Here is a 21,340-nt window from a genome sequence, read left to right on the forward strand (position 1 = left end):
CGCGGCATCCATCGGCGGCCTCATCGGGTCCGGCGTCCGTCTGCGGCTTCAGTGTCCTCTTCGTCGGGTCCGGCGTCCTTCTGCGACTTCGGGTGTCCTCTTCGTCGGGTCGGGCGTCCTTCTGCGGCGTTCTCGCGTCCTCCCCGCTCGTTTCCCGCGCCGAGTTTGAATACCGAGCGCAGTACACTCGTGTATCGTCGGGCAGGCTCGGCAACTCTCGCGATGACATCCTGTACGCTCAGGACGTCAGCGTGAGAGGCGCCGAGACTGCCCGAAGATACACGAGTGTACTGCGCTCGGTATATGCCGGCGCAGTATTCAAACTCGTGGCGGGAAAGCGGGTATCGGCGTATATCGCGCACCCACGATTTTGCCCTGATTTTCAGGGCAAAATAGTGCGCGGTATAGGCCGATAAATACGGTAATATTTTTTATATCGTTTTCACATTTCAACTCACTACCTGATTTCATGATTAACCACTTAAGGACCGCCTAACGCCGATATACGTCGGCAGAGCGGCACGGCTGGGCATAAGCACGTACAGGTACGTCGCCTTTAAGAGCCCAGCCATGGGTTGGAGGCGCGCTCGGACCTGGTCCTGAGTTCCGTGACCGCGCCCGCAGGACCCGATCGCCACCGGTGTCCCGCGATCGGGTCACAGAGCTGAAGAACTCTTCCTAGTGGCAGTGTCAGTGATCGTCTGTTCCCTGTCATAGGGAACGACGATCAGTGACGTGTCACGCCAGGCCACGCCCCCTACAGTAAGAATCACTCACTAGGGCACACTTAAAGTGGTTGTAAAGGTAAATATTTTTTCACCTTAATGCATCCTATGCATTAGGTGAAAAAACATCTGACGGTACCGGTCCCCTCCAACCCCCGTTTTACTTACCTGACCCCTCAAAAGTCCAGCGCGCGTCCATGTGATCCTCTTCGGTTCCCAGCCTGGCCTTTGATTGGCTAGGCTGGACAGATTGATAGCAGCGCAGCCATTGTCAATCACAGTGGATGACGCCGCGCGCCGGGGGGCGGGGCCGAGTGATACAGTCGGCGGCTATGCCCGCCGCTGTATCACGGGAGCGCGCTCGCAAAAGCTTTCCACCATGCAAGCTCGCATGAAGGTGGAAAGCTTTTGCGAGGAGGAGCCGAGACAGCCACCGAGGGACCCCAGAAGACCGGATTCGGGGACACTCTGTGCAAAACTAGCTGCACAGTGGAGGTAAGTATAACATGTTTGTTATTTAAAAAAAAAAAAATTCTGCCTTTAGTGTTCCTTTAACCCCTACAGTGCTACATAGTGGTTAACCCCTTCACTGCCAGTGACAATTTCACAGTAAGCAGTGCATATTTATAGCACTGATCGCTGTAAAAATGACAATGGTCCCAAAGATGTGTCAAAAGTGTCCGATGTGTCCGCCATAATGTCGCAGTCACGATAAAAATTGCTGATCACCGCTATTACTAGTGAAAAAAAAATATTAATAAAAATGCCATAAACTACCCCCTATTTTGTAGACGCTATAACTTTTGCGCAAACCGATCAATAAACGCTTATTGCAAATTTTTTTTTTTACCGAAAATATGTAGAAGTATACGTATCGGCCTAAACCGAGGAAAAGATTTTTTTTTTTAATATATATTTTTTGGGGGATATTTATTATAGCAAAAAGTAAAAAATATTGCATTTTTTTCAAAATTGGCGCTCTATTTTTGTTTATAGCGCAAAAAATAAAAACCGCAGAGGTGATAAAATACCACCAAAAGAAAGCTCTATTTGTGGGAAAAAAAGGACGCCAATTTTGTTTGGGAGCCACGTCACACGACCGCGCAATTGTCAGGTAAGGCGACGCAGTGCCGAATCGCAAAAAGTGGCCTGGTCCTTTAGCTACAAAATGGTCCGGGGATGAAGCGGTTAACAAAACTCACAAAGATTTGTTTCCCGTATTGGTGTCTTGCAAATACAGCAGATAACATGACAGACCTTTCTCTCATCCGGGGCTGGATATTTAAAGTGATCGACTTACAAAATGACACATTAATATAAATTTGTGTATTTATTATAGAAGCTCCTTGTGGGTGGATAAGAACAGCAGGCTGATTTTTTGAGGCAGTTTTGCTACCAGGTAAACGTTCTCCTGAACTTGATATAATAGTTTCCATTGACCCGTCATGATAAAGTTGATAAGTGAAGGATCAATAAAAATGACTGTTGATAAATAATAATATGTAAATGTAAAACCTCAGAGACTTCCCGTTTCCCTCTCCGTCTACTGCTTTGTTGTACTAGAGGCTGATTTATTTTTCCTTCGAATGAACTGCTTCATTTAAAAGATAACAATTTTTTTTTTTTAAAACCGACAGTTTGGGCCGATACGTATCCTTCTACATATTTTTGGTAGAAAAAAAAATCGCAATAAGCGTTTATTGATTGGTTTGCGCAAAAGTTATAGCGTTTACAAAATAGGGGATAGTGTTATGGCATTTTTATTAATAATTTTTTTTTTACTAGTAATGGCGGCGATCAGCGTTTTTTTTCGTGACTGCCACATTATGGCGGACACATCGGACAGTTTTGACACATTTTTGGGACCATTGTCATTTTCACAGCGAAAAGTGCTATAAAAATGCACCGAATACTGTGAAAATGACAATGGCAGTGAAGGGGTTTACCACTAGGGGGCGCTGTAGGAGTAAAAGGGGTTGTAAAGGTTTTTTATTTTCTAAATAGGTTACTGTGACGGACTTTTATGCAAATATAAAATATGCTTAAGCCTAGGTTCACACTGCTGCGAATTCAAAGTCGCGGTAAAATGCGCGATTTTGCCGCGATTTGCCGCGATTTCGGCCGCAATTTAATGTAAAACTACTTTTTGAAATCGCAGATGCGGAGTCGCACTGATTAGGACAGTGCCATTGCCGACAATTGCCGCCGATTTGAGATGCGATTTGACATGTCAAATCGCATCTCAAATCGTTCCAAATCGTACCCAGTGTGAACCAGGGCTCAGTCTAATTCTCTCCCTGCTAGTTTAATGCTGTGTGTTAGATGAAAAGGTGATTTCATGTGTGACTCATCTCTCTGTGAAGACTGTTAATATGTTAAATAAGGCTAGCTTTTGAAAGGCCTTTAATTGTGTGATAACACTGTCTAAAACCTATTGATGCTCAGAGGTGTGAATAGGTGTCAAGCGGCATGCGGAGACGAAACGTTTGCCTAGGAAACTCAGTGTGTGAAGGTGGTTTGTTTGATGCCATTAATTAAGGAATGTGCAGTGATTAGACATGATAATTATAGGCCGGTGCCGACCAGTCTAGAATATTGTAGTAATTAGCCTTAGTGTGCGATTAGGGGGGTGGAGATCTCATTGTTGCTTTAATGCCTGGTACTGTATATAAAGCTGAGAAGAAACCATTAAAGTCTGTCTTGTTCCAGCAGTAAGCTCTGACTCATGTGTGGCTTATTGGGGCGATCTCAGGAATATTCCCCCTCATGGAATATTGGGTGATGTTCTTATGGAAGAAGGGAATCTTTGGTTCACTTACCTTTTCCCTTCTAAATGTTTATTTTCTTTGTTTGAATTTCTCACTTCCTGTTCCTCCTCAGTAACGTGTTCAGTAAGCTGTTCTAAATGACTTTCCACCACTCGGATGATGGTGGAAAGCTTACTGAGGAGGAACAGGAAGTGAGAAATTCAAACAAAGAAAAAAAACATTTAGAAGGGAAATGGAAGGAAATAGTAAGTGAATCAACAATGCACTAGCTTAATGGAACCAATTTAGAAAATAAAAGATGAACCTTTACAACCACTTTAAGTGTGACCTCATGTGTGTTTCTTACTGTAGGGGGGCGTGGCTGGACGTGTGACGTCACCGATCGTCGTTCCCTATGACAGGGAACAGACGATCACTGACACTGCCACAGAGAAGAACAGGGAAGGTTTGTTTACACTCACCTCTCCCCCCGTTCTTCAGTTCCCGTGACCCGATCACGGGACACCGGCGGCGATCGGGTCCCGCGGGTGCGGTCACGGAGCTTCGGCAGTGCTGTATTATGGCCTAGGCCGAAAAGGCCCAGGCCTAGGGCGGCACTTTGCGGGGGGCGGCAAAAAAGCCTGTCCTAATCCCATCCTGTCCCTCTGTCCTCATCCTATCCTGTCCCTCTGTCCTCATCCCATCCTGTCCCCATCCCACCCTGTCCCCCGTCCTCATCCCACCCTGTCCCCCTGTCCTCATCCCACCATGTCCTCATCCCACCCTGTCCCCCTGTCCTCATCCCACCATGTCCTCATCCCACCCTGTCCCCCTGTCCTCATCCCACCATGTCCTTATCCCACCCTGTCCCCCTGTCCTCATCCCATCCTGTCCCCCTGTCCTCATCCCATCCTGTCCCCCTGTCCTCATCCCACCCTGTCCCCCTGTCCTCATCCCACCCTGTCCCCCTGTCCTCATTCCACCATGTCCTCATCCCACCCTGTCCCCCTGTCCTCATCCCATCCTGTCCCCCTGTCCTCATCCCACCCTGTCCCCCTGTCCTCATCCCACCCTGTCAACATCCCATCCTGTCCCCCTGTCCTCATCCCACCCTGTCCCCCTGTCCTCATCCCACCCTGTCCACATCCCATCCTGTCCCCCTGTGCTCATCCCACCCTGTCCCCCTGTCCTCATCCCACCCTGTCCCTCTGTCCTCATCCCACCCTGTCCCTCTGTCCTCATCCCACCCTGTCCTCATCCCACCCTGTCCCCCTGTCCTCATCCCACCCTGTCCCCCTGTCCTCATCCCACCGCGTCCCTCTGTCCTCATCCCACCGCGTCCCTCTGTCCTCATCCCACCGCGTCCCCCTGTCCTCATCCCACCGCGTCCCTCTGTCCTCATCCCACCGCGTCCCTCTGTCCTCATCCCACCGCGTCCCTCTGTCCTCATCCCACCCTGTCCCTCTGTCCTCATCCCACCCTGTCCTCATCCCACCCTGTCCCCCTGTCCTCATCCCACCCTGTCCCTCTGTCCTCATCCCACCCTGTCCCCCTGTCCTCATCCCACCGCGTCCCTCTGTCCTCATCCCACCGCGTCCCTCTGTCCTCATCCCACCGCGTCCCTCTGTCCTCATCCCATGAAAATGACAGGGCGGGTCTTAAAAAGGAAGGGGTGTAGTCTTGACAGGAAGGGGTGCGTCATATATAAAGTAGGGGGTGTGCGGGTTTCGTCAGGCCTAGGGCAGCACAAAACCTAAATACACCCCTGAGCTTCGGACCGGGTCGCGAGCGTGCCGGTTCTTAAAGGGAACGTACATGTTTGCCCTTGTGCCCAGCCGTGCCATTCTGTTGACGTATATCGTCGTGCGGCGGTCTTTAAGTGGTTAAACATGATTTCAGGAATCTAACTATGATACTTTACATATATGAAACAAAACTGCCTCAAAACAATATTACAACAGGTCTCATAAGAGGACATGTTGTTGACCCTAGAACCTCATACTTCTAATGCAGTATGGACAATGAAAGGATAAATCTGATGGTTATTGCGAGCAACAAAACATTTTTTCCGTGCAGAGGCCCAATGAGACCATATTGGCTACACACCTGTAACAACAACCAAAAATAACCTAATCTAACAGGATGCACTGGAATGAATGACGGCAAAAAAAAAAAAGAAAAGCAAAGAAGTAAAACAGGTTTCCAATTCTGTCACAGAAAGGGAGATCTTTGTTTGCCTTAGAGCAGGGGTGTCCAAACTTTTTTCAAAGAGGGCCAGATTTGATGAAGTGAACGTGCGTGAGGGCCGACCATTTTGCCTGACATTCTTTGAACCATTAAAATTCGGTCTAAGTGTGTTCATCCGAGCAACTAATACACTGCCCAACAAGAATTCTCTTGCCTTTGTGGCTGCGTGTGAGTAAAGAGATGAGCTCAGGCGGGTTATTTGGATATACCGTATTTATTGGCGTATAACACGCACCTTCACTTTAAAAAAAAGTTTCAGAAAAAAAATATATATTTGAATAAAGCACTGTGAAGCAAAATAAGGGTCAATGCCCATCTAAAGACCCCAAATTACCATCAATGCAGCACCTTCCATTACCAGGAATGCAGCACCCACCATTGCCAGAAATGCACCCACCATTGCCAGAAATGCACCCACCATTGCCAGGAATGCAGCACCCACCATTGCCAGAAATGCACTCACCATTGCCAGGAATGCACTCACCATTGCCAGGAATGCAGCACCCACCATTGCCAGGAATGCACTCACCATTACCAGGAATGCAGCACCCACCATTGCCAGGAATGCACTCACCATTTCCAGGAATGCAGCACCGACCATTGCCAGGAATGCACTCACCATTGCCATCAGTGCAGCCTTGGAGGGGACAGGGAGGGGGCAGGACGAGCGCCAAAAGATTACCTACAGGAGAATCTCCTGTTTACACGCGGCCTCTTTAATAGAAAGTCCCGCCTCATTTGATGGACATAACAGTCGTACCAATGGCAGCACCAGAGACGGGACTTCCTATTACATAGGCTGCCGTGTAAACAAGAAATACACCTCCTGCGTGCACGGCACTCGTTTTGTCTCCTCCCTGTCCCCTCCGAGGCAGCCAGTCTATATATCTTTTGTGGCCCCCAGCGCTGGGAGATCTCGGGGGCCACAATGGATATATATTTAGATAACCAGGAGGGCCGTTCAAAACCGGACCACGGGCCGCGATTGGCCCACGGGCCGGACTTTGGACATGCCTGCCTTAGAGTATAAACTACAACGAGACATAACCCAGCAACCAGTGTTGATCCAGCAATCTGCTCCCATCAAGCAAAATCCATACAAGTTTCTGCAATAAGAAACAGGATAAGAAAATGGGAATCCTATTGGAGGCAATGGTATGACTGCAAACTAGGTATGACCAGATCAGCCTGCCCAAAATGAGATTCAACTGGGCCCAATTTGCCCGACGAAGCAATTCACAGACTCAAAGTGGTCCTCTCAGTAAGCTAAAAAATCTGCATGATTAAATTCCTAATATACAATACATAATACAGCAACAGTATACTTAAAAGAAAAAACAACAACATTTTTATCATCAAAAAAACACCCTTCAGTCCAGTATCTGACTAGGCTAAGATGATGTCATCAATCTGCTGCAGGCAGGAGAAAGCATTTCCTCAGTTTGTCTGTGAAACTTTATTCATCCAGGTTATGGAATAGCTTAAAGTGGTTAGTCACATTAAAGCGGAGGTTCACCCAAAAATGTAACCTCTGCTTTTCGGAACCCCCCCCCCCCCCCCCCCCTCCGGTGTAACATTTGGCACCTTTCAGGGGGGAAAGGGGTGCACCTGCTTCCGGGCATAGACTCCCCCGGGAGTCACGCCCCTTCCCGCCCCCCCCCCCCGCTGTCTTCTGGGAAACACACAGGTCCCAGAACACAGCGGGGGCCAGTTAGGACGCGCAGTGCGACTCGCGAATGCGCAGTAGGGAATCGGGAAGTGAAGCTGCAAGGCTTAATTTCCCGATTCCCTCACTGAAGATGGAGCAGGGGCAGCCGAGAGCCGAGCGATTGATTGGCTTTGGCTGTCGACATCGCGGGCACCCTGGACAGGTAAGTGTCCATTTTTTTTAGGCGGACCTCGCTTTAAATCTTGAAGACAGTTTTCATCCTAACCAAGCCACTCCATTCGTTCTAATACAGCCCCTTTCACACGGGGCGGATCAGTAATCATCCGCCCCGTGAACCTCCACTTGCTCAGCGGGGATCGCTCCGTTGATCCCCGCTGAGACGGTGGATGACAGGGCGGTCCCCGCACACTGTGCAGGGACCGCCCTGTCTTTTCTCCGCTCTCCCCTATGGGGGGGATCGGATGAACACGGACCGTCTGTCCATGTTCACCCGATCTGATCCGCCAGACGGATGGAAAAGTAGGTTTTTCCTCCGTCACACTTTGGCGGATCGGAGCGGGTCGGATGTCAGTGGGCATGTCACCGCTAACATCCGCGGCTCCATAGAGGAGCACGGAGCGCCCGTTCAGGTCCGCCTAAAAAACTGGCCTGTGTGAAAGAGCCCTAAGTGTCAGGAACATACTCCAACATTTATATACACATGTAGCTCCTGCACCTATCATGGAATGATGCCAAATGTCCAAAAACAGGATGGGATGTGTAAGAATTGAAGAACCACCGTGTTCTAGCTACATAATACCACCCCTTTGGCCTCGTACACACGACCGAACATGTCTGCTGAAACTGATCCGTCGGACCAGTTTCCGCTGACATGTTCGGTTGTGTGTACGGCCGACCGGACAATTTTCCGGCGGATCGGACAGGTTTCCAGCGGAAAATGTTTCTTAGCATGCTAAGAAACATGTCCGCTGGAAGCCTGTCCGTCGGACATGTTCGGTCATCTGTACGACTCACCGGACATGTCCGCTCGGCCGAAAGCCCTCGCATGCGTCGAAGTGATTCGAAGCATGCGTGGAAGAATTGACCTTCCAGGATCGCACACGTCGCCGCGTCATCGTCGCGGCGATGGCGCGGCCACGTCACCGCGTTCGCTGTCCGCGGGAAATTTGGTCTGATGGTGTGTACAGCCATCAGACCAAAATCCGTCAGCGGACATGTCCGATGAAAACGGTCCGCGGACCGTTTTCATCGGACATGTCCCGTCGTGTGTACGAGGCCTTATTGTCAGGAAGTCTGCATGTTAGCAGGACCCCTATTTGCCACCAGCAACAGCCAAATGCCCCTTCCACTCTCCTCTTGTACAAGAATGAGATAGGGTACACACCCACACCTGTAACATTTTCCAACAACAAAACCGTGAATTTCTTTCAGACGGAATGTTGGCTCAAACTTGTGTTGCATACACACGGTCACACAAATGAGAGGCCTGTTGCTTCATCGAAGGACACATCGTTCTGAGAGGCTGAATGATGGTCGCCTATCAGTCCCTAAATCACTAAAGCTGTTTGAAGGAGATCCGGGTGCTAAATCCAGTTTGAGAAGGATTTCGGACCAAGAATATCTCCATCTTTGGGAAGGTCTGTGGCAGGGACTTTGCTAAAGCTCCGAGTGACACTCTGGCTGCTAGGCTGGTGAGAGAGGCCTATCCAGGTGCACAATACCCACTCCGGCTAGAGTGGCGACGCAAGTTGTCGTTGGAAGCAGGAATGTTTCCGGAAACCAGTTATACCTGAATCTGCCATCTTCCATTTCTTCTATCCCCTCACCTATTACTATTTTTATCATTTTACCCCATTGGGTAATAAAGCACAGAAAAGACATCAGCAGTGTGGACATTGACTTTATTACAGCTCTCATCCAGTACCCTAGACAGCGGAAAATTAGAGGTAACGTGCCACCCAAATCAAACCAGCAGCTCCTTCGGGGGTAGTGCTACAAAATGATGTTCGAAAAATCGCCAGGAGGAAACCTTGACCTTTATGAGTGCCAGAAGACCATGCAAAGAACCGGGTTCTTTTATAATGCCCAGTCACCTATTCACTATCTGTATATGAAAAGTAGACAATAATAATCCGTCACTGATAGGAGTGTTCTGGCCCCAGTATGCTAATGTGTTTGCATTTCAGCATAATAGGAAACACTGAAGGTATTTGTTCCCTTACGGCCAAATGCCAGCTCTGACACATGACTTCATCACTTTTAGGTAGATTCAGTAAGAGTTAGGTCGGCTTATCGGTAGATAAGCCGACCTAACTCATAATCTACGCCGACTTATGTTTAAGTGTATGCTCAAACAGAGATACGCTTAAACATATCTAAGATACGACGGCTTGCACCTATCTTAGATTGCAATATCTTGGATGGCCGCTAGGTGGCGCTTCCATTGCGGTCGGCGTAGAATATGTTAATGAGGAGATACGCTGATTCACGAACGTACGCCCGGCGCAGTACTTTTACGCCGTTTACGTAAGAGATAGGCCATGTAAAGTTAGAGCTAGGCCCTATTGGAATAGTAATGTCAAGTATGGCCGCCGTTCCCGTGTCGAAATTCAAATTTTTTACGTCGTTTGCGTAAGTCGTCCGTGAATCGGGATTTACGTCAACATCAAAATCATTAGGCCCGTGCGGCGTACTTAGCCGCAATGCACACTGGGAAATGTAGGTGCCCGGCGCATGCGCAGTAAAAAAAAAAACGTAAAAAACGTGAGGTCAAGCGCCATTAACATAAAACACGCCCCCCTCAAACACATTTGAATTGGGCGCCCTTACGCCCGCCGATTCAGGCTACGCCGACGTAACGTAGCAGGTAAGTACATTGTGAATCATGCACTTGCCTGGCTAACTTACGGCGGCGTAGCCTAAACACGCTAAGCTACGCCGCCGCAAGTTTAGGCCAATGTGTGTGAATCTAGCTATTTGTTTCTGACCGAAATACAGGAGTATCCAATGCCTAGTTTCCTGTGTGATACCAGCCTAAACCTTTACTGTGTTTGGCCAGTTCCGTATCAGTCATGGACAAGCAATAAAACCAGGAGATGTTCCAGATTTGCATAGTTCATACGGTTGAATAAAAACACTGATCCATCCAGTTCAATCTGTGTGTGTTTGTCACTACCATTTTCCATATTACATTGTGTTCACTAAGAAACACATCTAAAAGTTTTTTTAATTTATTTACACTCCCAGCTGACACCACCAACGGGGGAATGGAGTTCCACATCATCACTGCTCTAACAGTAAAGAGACCCTTATGCAGTTTAATTGCTTGCCGTCCAGCCGCCGTATAACTTATACGGCGGCAGGTCGGCTCCCCTGCGCGAGAGCCCGTAGCTATACGTCGGCTCTCGCGCAGGCTACAAGGGGCGCGTGCGGGCAGTCCCCCGCTCGCCCCCGACTCCCATGCGCGTGCCCGGCGGGCGCGATCGCCGCCGGGCACACGCGATCGCTTGTTACAGAGCAAGGACCGGGAGCTGTGTGTGTAAACACACAGCTCCCGGTCCTGTCAGGGAGAGTGATGCTGATCTTCTGTTCATACAATGTATGAACAGCGATCAGTCATTTCCCCTAGTCAGTCCCACCCCCCCTACAGTTAGAACACACCCAGGGAACATACTTAACCCCTTCCTCGCCCCCTAGTGTTAACCCCTTCACTGCCAGTGGCATTTTTATAGTAATCAATGTATTTTTATAGCACTGATCGCTATAAAAATGCCAATGGTCCCAAAAATGTGTCAAAAGTGTCCGAAGTGTCCGCCATAATGTCGCAGTACCGAAAAAAAAAAACGCTGATCGCCGCCATTAGTAGTAAAAAAAATATTAATAAAAATGCTATAAAAATACCCCCTATTTTGTAAACACTATAAATTTTGCGCAAACCAATCAATAAACGCTTATTGCGATTTTTTTTTACGAAAAATATGTAGAAGAATACGTATCGGCCTAAACTGAGGAAAAAAATAGTTTTTTTATATATTTTTGGGGGATATTTATTATAGCAAAAAGTAAAAAAAAAAATATTTTTGTTGTAAAATTGTTGCTCTTATTTTGTTTATAGCGCAAAAACTAAAAACTGCAGGAGGTGATCAAATACCACAAAAAGAAAGCTCTATTTGTGGGAAAAAAAATTTGTTTGGGAGCCACGTCACACGACTGCACAATTGTCAGTTAAAGCGACGCAGTGCCGAATCGCAAAAACTGGCCAGGTCCTTTAGCTGCCTAAATGTCTGGGTCTTAAGTGGTTAAAGGGTAAGTTCACCTTACAGAAAACTCTGTAAGGTGAACTTACACAGGTCCCGTCCCCCCCTGGTCCCACTGGCCTGGATCACGGCAATCTCTGGTTCTAAGCCCCCCGGCATATCCGCACCAGGTGTCTGGGGCTAATAATTAGCATTATTGAATAAGTTGTAGTGGCCAAAAACTGCCACTAGATGTCAGCATACTACAAAACAAGAATAACCTGAAGCAGTTCAATGCAAAACATAAAAATTACAAGTTAGTGGGGCAGAACAGATGGGCCCCTTTAGCATCCATAGCGCCCACAGGTGGTTGTTGAAGTTGGGGGACAACAGGAGTGGTACCATTTCACTTACCACATTTATTGAGAACAGTGATACTTAGTAACAAACTGATCAGTCATCAGAAATCAAAACTGTCTGTGTTGTTTAAACACTGTTTGCTCCCCCTGATGGACATCAAAAGTATTGTATTGCAGGGTTCGACGGAGCCTGGGCGCCAGGTCGCAATTGTGACTAGAATTAGCGACCTGGGGCTGCACAGCTGGGGCATCCTGCGTCTCCGTGCGCCCCCACCTCCCCCGCCAAGCAATCGCATCGGGCCGCGCCGGCCGGTAATTGAGGCCGCGGCTTTGCGCCCTTCTGCAGGCCTATGGTTCCTTCTGTGATTTTGCGCCATCTTGTGGTGGCTGTTGGTATGACAAGACAACCAGCAATGCTAATAGAGCTTTCACAATATAAAAAAAAATTGGGCTAACGTTACTGAGGTCTTATTTTTTTTATTAAAATTTTTATTTTTTTCCCAAAAAAGTGTGCTTGTAAGACCGCTGCGCTAATACAGTGTGACAGAATGTATTGCAACGATTGCCATTTTATTCTCTAGGGTGTTAGGATAAAAAATATATATAATGTTTGGGGGCTCTAATTGGAGGGAAGGAGATGGCAGTGAAATTAGACAGGGGGTCTGTTTTCACTGTCATCTCCTTCATACCCAACATGCCACGCTTCAAAATTGCGTCCGCTCGTGGAATGGCGACAAACTTTTACCTTTAAAATCTCCATAGGCGACGTTTAAAAAATTCTACAGGTTGCACGTTTTAAGTTACAGAGGAGATCTAGGGCTAGAATTATTGCTCTCGCTCTACCAATTGCGGCGATACCTCACGAACACTGCTTTCATATACGGGCGCTACTCACGTATGCGTTCGCTTCTGCGTGCGAGCTCAGCAGGACGGGGCGCGTTTCTGGCTCGTAACTTTGTTAGCTGGCTCCTAGATTCCAAGCAAATTTGTCAAACCCTGCTGTATTGTATTTTAGCTTACCTTTTTACGTTCAGCTTTCTGTTTCTCTCGGAAATCCTCCATCCTCCTTGCTTCGTCTCGCAAGGCCTGCGCCAGCTGAATATGACACTGGCCGACATTATCAATCTCTGAGAAAAAATACAAGAAGTGGAATTAGATGACATCTGGGGCTTATACATTTTGTGTATGTCAAGTGTAGGTTCCTACATGCATATCGAACCTCCATTCCATTTCATACTTCTAAAAAGTCCACCATAGAAGGTCTACAATTGGTTATACAGTATAAGCAAGAAAAGCTTCTACCATGCCCTTGACTAAGTCAGTTCTACTTGAACTCCAGCATAAACAATTATTCTTTGAGTGTATATGTATATATTGTAACGGTCAGGGGTTAACGCCGTTACGATATTCCATTCCACCAACCCACGACAGCTTCCGACACTCCACAATCCAGCAGACAGGACCCATTGGATTTCCCCCAGAAAACGAGACACACAGCTCTGTTCTCTGGTTCCAAACGAATAGACCTTTTAATGTAAAACTCAGGCTTTTTATACAGTTAGCAACCAAAAAGCATGCTGCAGTAATCAAAGGGACAATGACACACTCCACCCACAACATCATACAATGGGTACTAACGAGTCCCCCTCAATCCACATCTTAGACAGACATTCTGGCTCCGCGATAAGCTATTCTCACCTGCTACACAATACACATTCCTTTAGTAAACATAAGTCAGACGTCTGACCTTTAGAGTCACAACACATATTATCATCAATAGAACTTTCACACAATACAGTGTTAATTAGCATCACACAATGAAATATCTTAGGAGCCAGACTTAATTAACACCTTAACAGTATGTGTCCCCCACATTGAATGCATCACTCTATTATTGACCTGTTGGGTTCAGAATTAACCACCTGCAATATTTCAAGATATCCTGCAATACATTGTGAATTATCATTACTGCCCATCTCATGTAATTCAAGATATCATTTCTCAGTCATCCTATGCCCCTAGTGGACATAGGATGACCCTAGACACAGGAGTCATTGGTGAAGCTAAACCAGGAGTACCCCGCATCCTTCAAGAGCCTCTGGGTCCCACGTGTCATACCGTTACATATATATATATATATATATATATATATATATATATATATATATATATATATATATATATATATATATATATATATATATTATGAGTATTTTGTGACTAATCTTGGTTTTATTTGTGTATTTCTTCCAGATCTGTGCATTAATCCAGCATATGACAACGGCCTGTGCTTCCTGTAATAAAGACCAGTCACTGTTGCTCTCTCTCCTTGTGCAGGGTGACTGGCCTTGTCTCCACCCCCTCCTGTAGTTTTCTGCAGGCAGCCTGTAGTGGGTGGGATCTGCCGGGCCCCTCCCACAGCTCGGCTCCCTGCACAGGCTATGTACAGCACAGTGATGACCTCACTGCTACTTCTACAAGGTAATATCTTGATTGGCAGAGGCTTTTGGTGCACACAAAGTGGACTTACATTTCTTTTAGGCTATTGAGGGAAGTAAAAATATAAACCGCAGAGGTGATCAAATAGCACCAAAAGAAAGCTCTATTTGTGGGGGGAAAAAAGGACGCCAATTTTGTTTGGGAGCCACGTTGCACGACCGCGCAATTGTCAGTTAAAGCGACGCAGTGCCGAATCGCAAAAAGGGGCCAGGTCCTTTAGCTGCATTTTGGTCCGGGTCTTAAGTGGTTAAACTCCCTTTTGCTGCCCCACTTAACGCAACCAATTTAAGCAAAGTAACCCATCCATCCATGTCTCCATGCTTTATTTTGTTTGAAATTTTTTTTGAAAAACACCCCCCCTAGCATTTCTAGCTGCAACCATCTAGAGTGAAGGCAGATGATTCATGTAGCATTTTCTTCTTGGAATCCATCTGCCCTTAGCTCAGGCATGCAGACAGAGGCGTGTGCTCAGCTGAGAAAACCCTTTCTCTCCTCCAGATGAAAGAAATAAAAATGGCCATGAAGGGTCCTGGGATGTATAACATCAGCCTAGGTCAGAAACCAGGAAGAGACTGAAGAAATTAAGAAACGTAAAAAAAAAGCTCAAAACAAGTAAATATAATACACCTATCTACAAATAGCAGTATAAGGATATAGTTAATGGGCTGGATTCAGGTAGAATTGCGCATTTTTTACGGAGGCGCAGGGCAACGTTTTTGCCCTGCGCCCCCGCATATTTGCTGCGCTGCCCTTGATTCACGGAGCAGTAGCTCCGTAAATTGCGTGGGCGCGCCGGCAAAATGCCCGGCGCAAGCGCGCGCAATTTAAATGATCCCGTAGGGGGCGGGAATCATTTAAATTAGGCACGTTCCCGCGCCGATCGTAGAGCGCATGCTCCGTCGGGAAACTTTCCCGACGTGCATTGCGGCAAATGACGTCGCAAGGACGTCATTTGCTTCAAAGTGAACGTGAATGGCGTCCAGCGCCATTCACAATTCACTTACGCAAACTACGTAAATTTCAAATTTCGCGACGCGGGAACGACGGGTATACGTAACATTGGCTGCCCCTGCTAATAGCAGGGGCAGCCTTACGCAAAAACCGCCGTACGGAAACAACGTAAATTGCGTACGCAGGGCTCGCGCAACGTTGTGAATCGGCGTTAGTATGCAATTTGCATACTATACGCTGAGCACAAGGGAACGCCACCTAGCGGCCATCGCAAGAATGCAGCCTAAGATATGCAGGCATAAGAGCCTTATGCCGCGCATATCTTAGGCTGCAGTCGGCGTAACGAGGTTCCTGAATCAGGAGCATTCGTTACGCCGGGGCAAGTAAGCAATTGCGCTGTGTAACCTATGGTTACACAGGCGCAATTGCTTTTTGAATCCAGGCCAATGTTGATTGAGTGAAGTTCCACTTAACCACTTAAGACCCGGACCTTTAGGCAGCTAAAGGACCCGGACAGTTTTTGCGATTCGGCACTGCGTCGCTTTAACTGACAATTGCGCGGTCATGCGATGTGGCTCCCAAACAAAATTGGCGTCCTTTTTTTCCCACAAATAGAGCTTTCTTTTGGTGGTATTTGATCACCTCTGCGGTTTAAATTTTTTGCGCTATAAACAAAAATAGAGCGACAATTTTGAAAAAAAAAGAATATTTTTTCCTCAGTTTAGGCCGATACGTATTCTTCTACATATTTTACGTAAACATTTTTTGCAATAAGCGTTTATTGATTGGTTTGCCCAAAAGTTATAGCGTATACAAAATAGGGGATAGTTTTATGGCATTTTTATTAATATTTTTTTTTTTTTACTAGTAATGGCAGCGATCTGCAATTTTTTATCGGTACTGCGACATTATGGCGGACATTTCGGACACATTTTTGGGACCATTGGCATTTTTATAGCGATCAGTGCTATAAAAATGCATTGATTACTGTAAAAATGCCACTGGCAGGGAAGGGGTTAACACTAGGGGGCGAGGAAGGGGTTAATTATGTTCACTAGGTGTGTTCTAACTGAAGGGGGGCTGGGACAGACTTGGGGAAATGACTGATCGCTGTTCATACATTGTATGAACAGACGATAAGTAATTTCTCCCCCTGACAGGACCGGGAGCTGTGTGTTTACACACACAGCTCCCAGTTCTCGCTCTGTAACGAGCAATCGCGGGTGTCCGACGGTGATCGCTCCCACCGGGCACGCGTGCGGCACCAGGGGCGTGCAGGGGGCACGCGCGCGGCACCAGGGGCGTGCAGGGGGCACGCATGTGCGCCTCCGGTGGCGTGCAGGCGCCCCTAGTGGCTGAAATACAAAATCACGTAATATTACGTGATTTTGGCGCAGCCGAGCCGACCTGCCGCCTTAAAACTGCGGCGGCTGGTCGGCAAGCGGTTAAAGAACAAATTTGCTTTTATTAAAGTTGACCATAAAATGTTCCCCCTACTCCCTTGAGTAGCAGCCATTAATTAAAATACTAACCTTTAGTTCCCACCCCTGAGTTTCTCACACGCACAGACTTTGCAGAAAAGAAGTCCTAGTCATGTCCAGCTTCTGCTTGGCATGTGCCTGTAACATACCTGCCAACTTTTTGAGGTGGGAATGAGGGACACCTATCAGCAAAAGTAGGCAGGCATAGGACACACCCCTTGCCACGCCCCCTAAAGGATAATTGTACAAAAAAAAAGCATTGGTTAAACCCACAAGTGCTTTTTTTTTTACCACTACTATTCCTTTATATTGGCTTTTGGAATTTACAAAAGGCAACAATTTAGCAATCAGATTTAGGGCTGGAAAACACTTTTTGAAAAATAAAAAGTGCATTTTATATACAACTTTATCGATCAGACCAAAATGAGGGAGGAATGAGGGACAAGGGGACAGTGATCTAAATCAGGGACAGTCCCTGATGCGGTTTAAGCCGCACTCAATTCGCATAAGTGTGAACCCGGCCTTAAAGTGGCAGAGACAAAGCTGTGTTTTGGCAAAGAACTATGCATTCTGTCCCTGTTGAAGTAAAACTTTAACCACTTTAATACTGCAATAGGTACTTTTTCCATATATATATACACGTTGAAGCTTTGAAGTGGTTTTCAGCCATAACCCCGGTATTTTTTTTTAATTCTCGGTCGGCTTTCACATGAAAAAGAGTGGCTCATGACCCGCTGGAGGGGAAATGCCCGAGAAACGATCTGAAGGTGCGGCCGGCTGGTCACAGAGGCTACCAGAGACCAGATCCTCTTTGATCACCTCTATGGCCTTGGAGGACCATCATGACGTCAATTCCGGTCCAGGGTGGAAGTACATTTTTTATTTTTATTTTTTCAAGTAAAGAAAAGATTTGGGGTCTTTTTGACTCCAGATTTCTCCATAAAGAGGACTTGCCATCCTTATTTACATTTCAAGGGATGTTTACATTCCTTGTAATAGGAATACAAGTGAAAAATAATTAAAGAGACAGTGTAAAAACAAAAAATAAAAGGAGAAAAATAAATAAAATTAAAGTGCCCGATACGCATTTGCAAGTCATGCACTCATATGTAAATGGTGTTTGCACTACACATGTGAGGTATCGCTGAGAACGTTAGAGCGAGAGCAATAATTCTAGTGCTGGACCTCCCCTGTAACTCTGAACTGGTAACCTGTAAAAATGTTTAAAGCATCGCCTATGTGGAAGTTTAAGTACCTTAGTTTGTCGCCATTCTACGAACGTACGCAATTTTAAGCCCTGGTTCACATTGATGCGATTTGGCATGCGATTTGACATGTCAAACCCCTTCCAAAATCAGTAGCTATTGCCCACAATGGAACCGCCTGAATCTGTGCATCGCCGCACCGATTCCCAAAAGTAGTTTCTGTACTACTTTTGGCAATTTCGATAGACATCTCTGCAGGAAACCGCACAAATGTCTCTGAAATCGTTGGACTGACATGCAGGAATGAAATTGTGCAAATTCAGCTGAATTTTAATCCCGTAGCAGTGTGAACCAGGGCTTAAGCATGACATGTTAGTTACTGTATCTATTTAACCACTTAACCCCCCGACCATATTGCTGGTCAAAGACCAGAGCATTTTTTGCGATTCGGCCCTGCGTCGCTTTAACTGACAATTGCGCGGTCGTTCGACGTGGCTCCCAAACAAAATAGGCGTCCTTTTCTTCCCACAAATAGAGCTTTATTTTGGGGGTATTTGATCACCTCTGCGGTTTTTAGTTTTTGCGCTATAAACAAAAATAGAGCGACAATTTTGAAAAAAAATTATATTTTTAACTTTTTGCTATAATAAATATCCCCCAAAAATATATAACATTTTTTTTTTTCCTCAGTTTAGGCCGATACGTATTCTTCTACATATTTTTCGTAAAAAAAAAATTGCAATAAATATCCCCCAAAAATAGATAAAACAACTATTTTTGGTTTGCGCAAAAGTTATAGCGTTTACAAAATAGGGGATAGTTTTATGGCATTTTTATTTTATTTTATTTTTACTAGTAATGGCGTTGATCAGATTTTTTTCGGTACTGCAACATTATGGCGGACACTTCGGACACTTTTGACACATTTTTGGTACCGTTGGCATTTTTATAGCGATCAGTGCTATAAAAATGCATTGTTTACTATAAAAATGCCACTGGCAAGGAAGGGGTTAACACTAGGGGGCGGGGAAGGGGTTAAGTATGTTCCCTGGGTGTGTTCTAACTGTAGGGGGGGTGGGACTGACTAGGGGAAATGACAGATCGCTGTTCCTACATTGTATGAACAGACGGTCAGTCATTTCTCCCCCTGACAGGACCGGGAGCTGTGTGTTTCCTCCGGCGGTGCGAGCCCTAATGGCCGATTTGCCTGCCCATGTAGAGCTACGGGCTCTCGCGCAGGAGAGCTGACCTGCCGACGTAGAACTGCGGCGGCTGGTCGGCAACCAGTTAATCAGCGTAACATCATCTTTCACATTTTACCAAAAAATACGCGCCCACGGTATCTATTGCAGGAAACAACGTGCAGGTATCTTGTTTCACGCAATATAGCCACTCTGCCACAGTATATATGTCTTTAAGTGGTTAAAGGGGTTGTAAAGTTAAAAAATTTTTTTTTTAAATAACAAACATGTTATACTTACCTCCTCTGTGCAGCTCGTTTTGCACAGAGTGTCCCCGAACCTGGTTTTCTGTGGTCCCTCGGCGGCTGTCTCGGTTCCTCCCCGCAAGAACTCAACACCTTCATGCGAGCGAGCATGGTGTTGAGTTCTTGCAGGCGCACTCCCGTGATACAGCCGATGGCCATTTCCGCTCACTGTATCACTCGGCCCCGCCCCCGGCGCGCCGCGTTATTAAATGTGATTGACAGCAGCGCAAGCCTATGGCTGCACTGCTTTAAATCCATCCAGTGTAGCCAATCAACGGCCAGGCTCAGAAACGAGGAGGATGACGGGGGCGAGCGCGGGACTTTGGAAGGGTCAGGCAAGTAAATGGAGGCTCAGGGAGGGGGGGGGGGGGGCGGTATTGTCAAATGTTTTTTCACCTTAATGCATAGGATGCAGTAAGGAGAAAAAACACTTACCTTTACAACCCCTTTAAGGTGTGTGGTGGTCTATTCCGGTTCCTGTTGCAGTAGGAAGGTGGGAGGTGCCCCTAGCATGGTCATTGCTGGTGGTGAATCAAGGTCCTGATTACATGCCCAACTCAGTCCATTTGTACCTTTGGCTGGATTGACACTACTCTGGATGTATGGAGGCTGCCATGAAGGTATAGGAATGAATAGGCTGAACGCAGCCAGGACTTCTTACAAAGATTGTGGCAGGGCTATACAGAACTTAACCACTTAACCCCCGGACCATATTGCTGGTCAAAGACCAGAGCACTTTTTGCGATTCGGCACTGCGTCGCTTTAACTGACAATTGCGCAGTCTTGCGATGTGGCTCCCAAACAAAATTGGCGTCCTTTTTTTCCCACAAATAGAGCTTTCTTTTGGTGGTATTTGATCACCTCTGCGGTTCTTAGTTTTTGCGCTATAAACTAAAATAGAGCGACAATATTGAAAAAAATTAATATTTTTTACTTTTTGCTATAATAAATATCTCCAAAAAATATATAAAAAAACAATTTTTTTCCTCAGTTTAGGCCGATACATATTCTTCTACATATTGGGCCAGATTCAGGTAGAATTGCGGCGGCATAACGTATCGTAGATACGTTACACCGCCGCAAGTTTTCATCGCTCTGATTCACAGAGCACTTGCAGTGAAAACCTACGCCGCGTAAGCCTGCGTAATTTAAATGGGCGTGTGCTATTTAAATTAGGCGCGCTCCCACGCCGGACCTACTGCGCATGCTCCCTTTTGAATTACCCGCCGTGCTTTGCGCGATGTGACGTAATTTTTTCGAACAGCGACGCACGTAGCGTAATTCCGTATTCCCGGACGGCTTACGCAAACGACGTTAATTTTTAGATTTCGACGCGGAACGACGGCCATACTTTAACATGGGCTGTGTAAAGTTAAGGCACCCAAAACGACGACTAAATTTGCGACGAGAAACTAGACTAGCGGCGACGTAGCGAACGCGAAAATCCGTTGTGGATCGCCGTAACTCCTAATTTGCATAACCGACACTGGTTTACGACGCAAACTCCCCCCAGCGGCGGCCGTGGTATTGAATCCTAAGATCCGACAGTGTAAAACAATTACACCTGTCGGATCTTAGGGATATCTATGCGTAACTGATTCTATGAATCAGTCGCATAGATACTCTGAGAGATACGACGGTGTATCTGAGATACTCCGTTGTATCTCCACTGTGAATCTGGCCCATTTTTCGTAAAAAAAAAATCGCAATATACGTTTATTGATTGGTTTGCGCAA

The 21,340-nt window shown here is 46.5% G+C and overlaps 1 protein-coding gene across 2 annotated transcripts in view; it reads right to left on the reverse strand.

Annotated features, from left to right (window-relative positions):
- PSTPIP2 (proline-serine-threonine phosphatase interacting protein 2) overlaps positions 1-21,340 on the reverse strand; it is a 172,721-nt gene that overhangs the window by 47,717 nt on the left and 103,664 nt on the right. For both annotated transcript variants that reach the window (XM_040336265.1, XM_040336257.1), the window contains exon 5: positions 13,003-13,109. In XM_040336265.1, coding sequence (XP_040192199.1) covers positions 13,003-13,109 — 107 coding nt within the window. The remainder of the gene's footprint in view (positions 1-13,002; positions 13,110-21,340) is intronic.

Source organism: Rana temporaria, chromosome 1 (assembly GCF_905171775.1).
Source record: "Rana temporaria chromosome 1, aRanTem1.1, whole genome shotgun sequence".
Taxonomy (NCBI): Eukaryota; Metazoa; Chordata; class Amphibia; order Anura; family Ranidae; genus Rana; species Rana temporaria.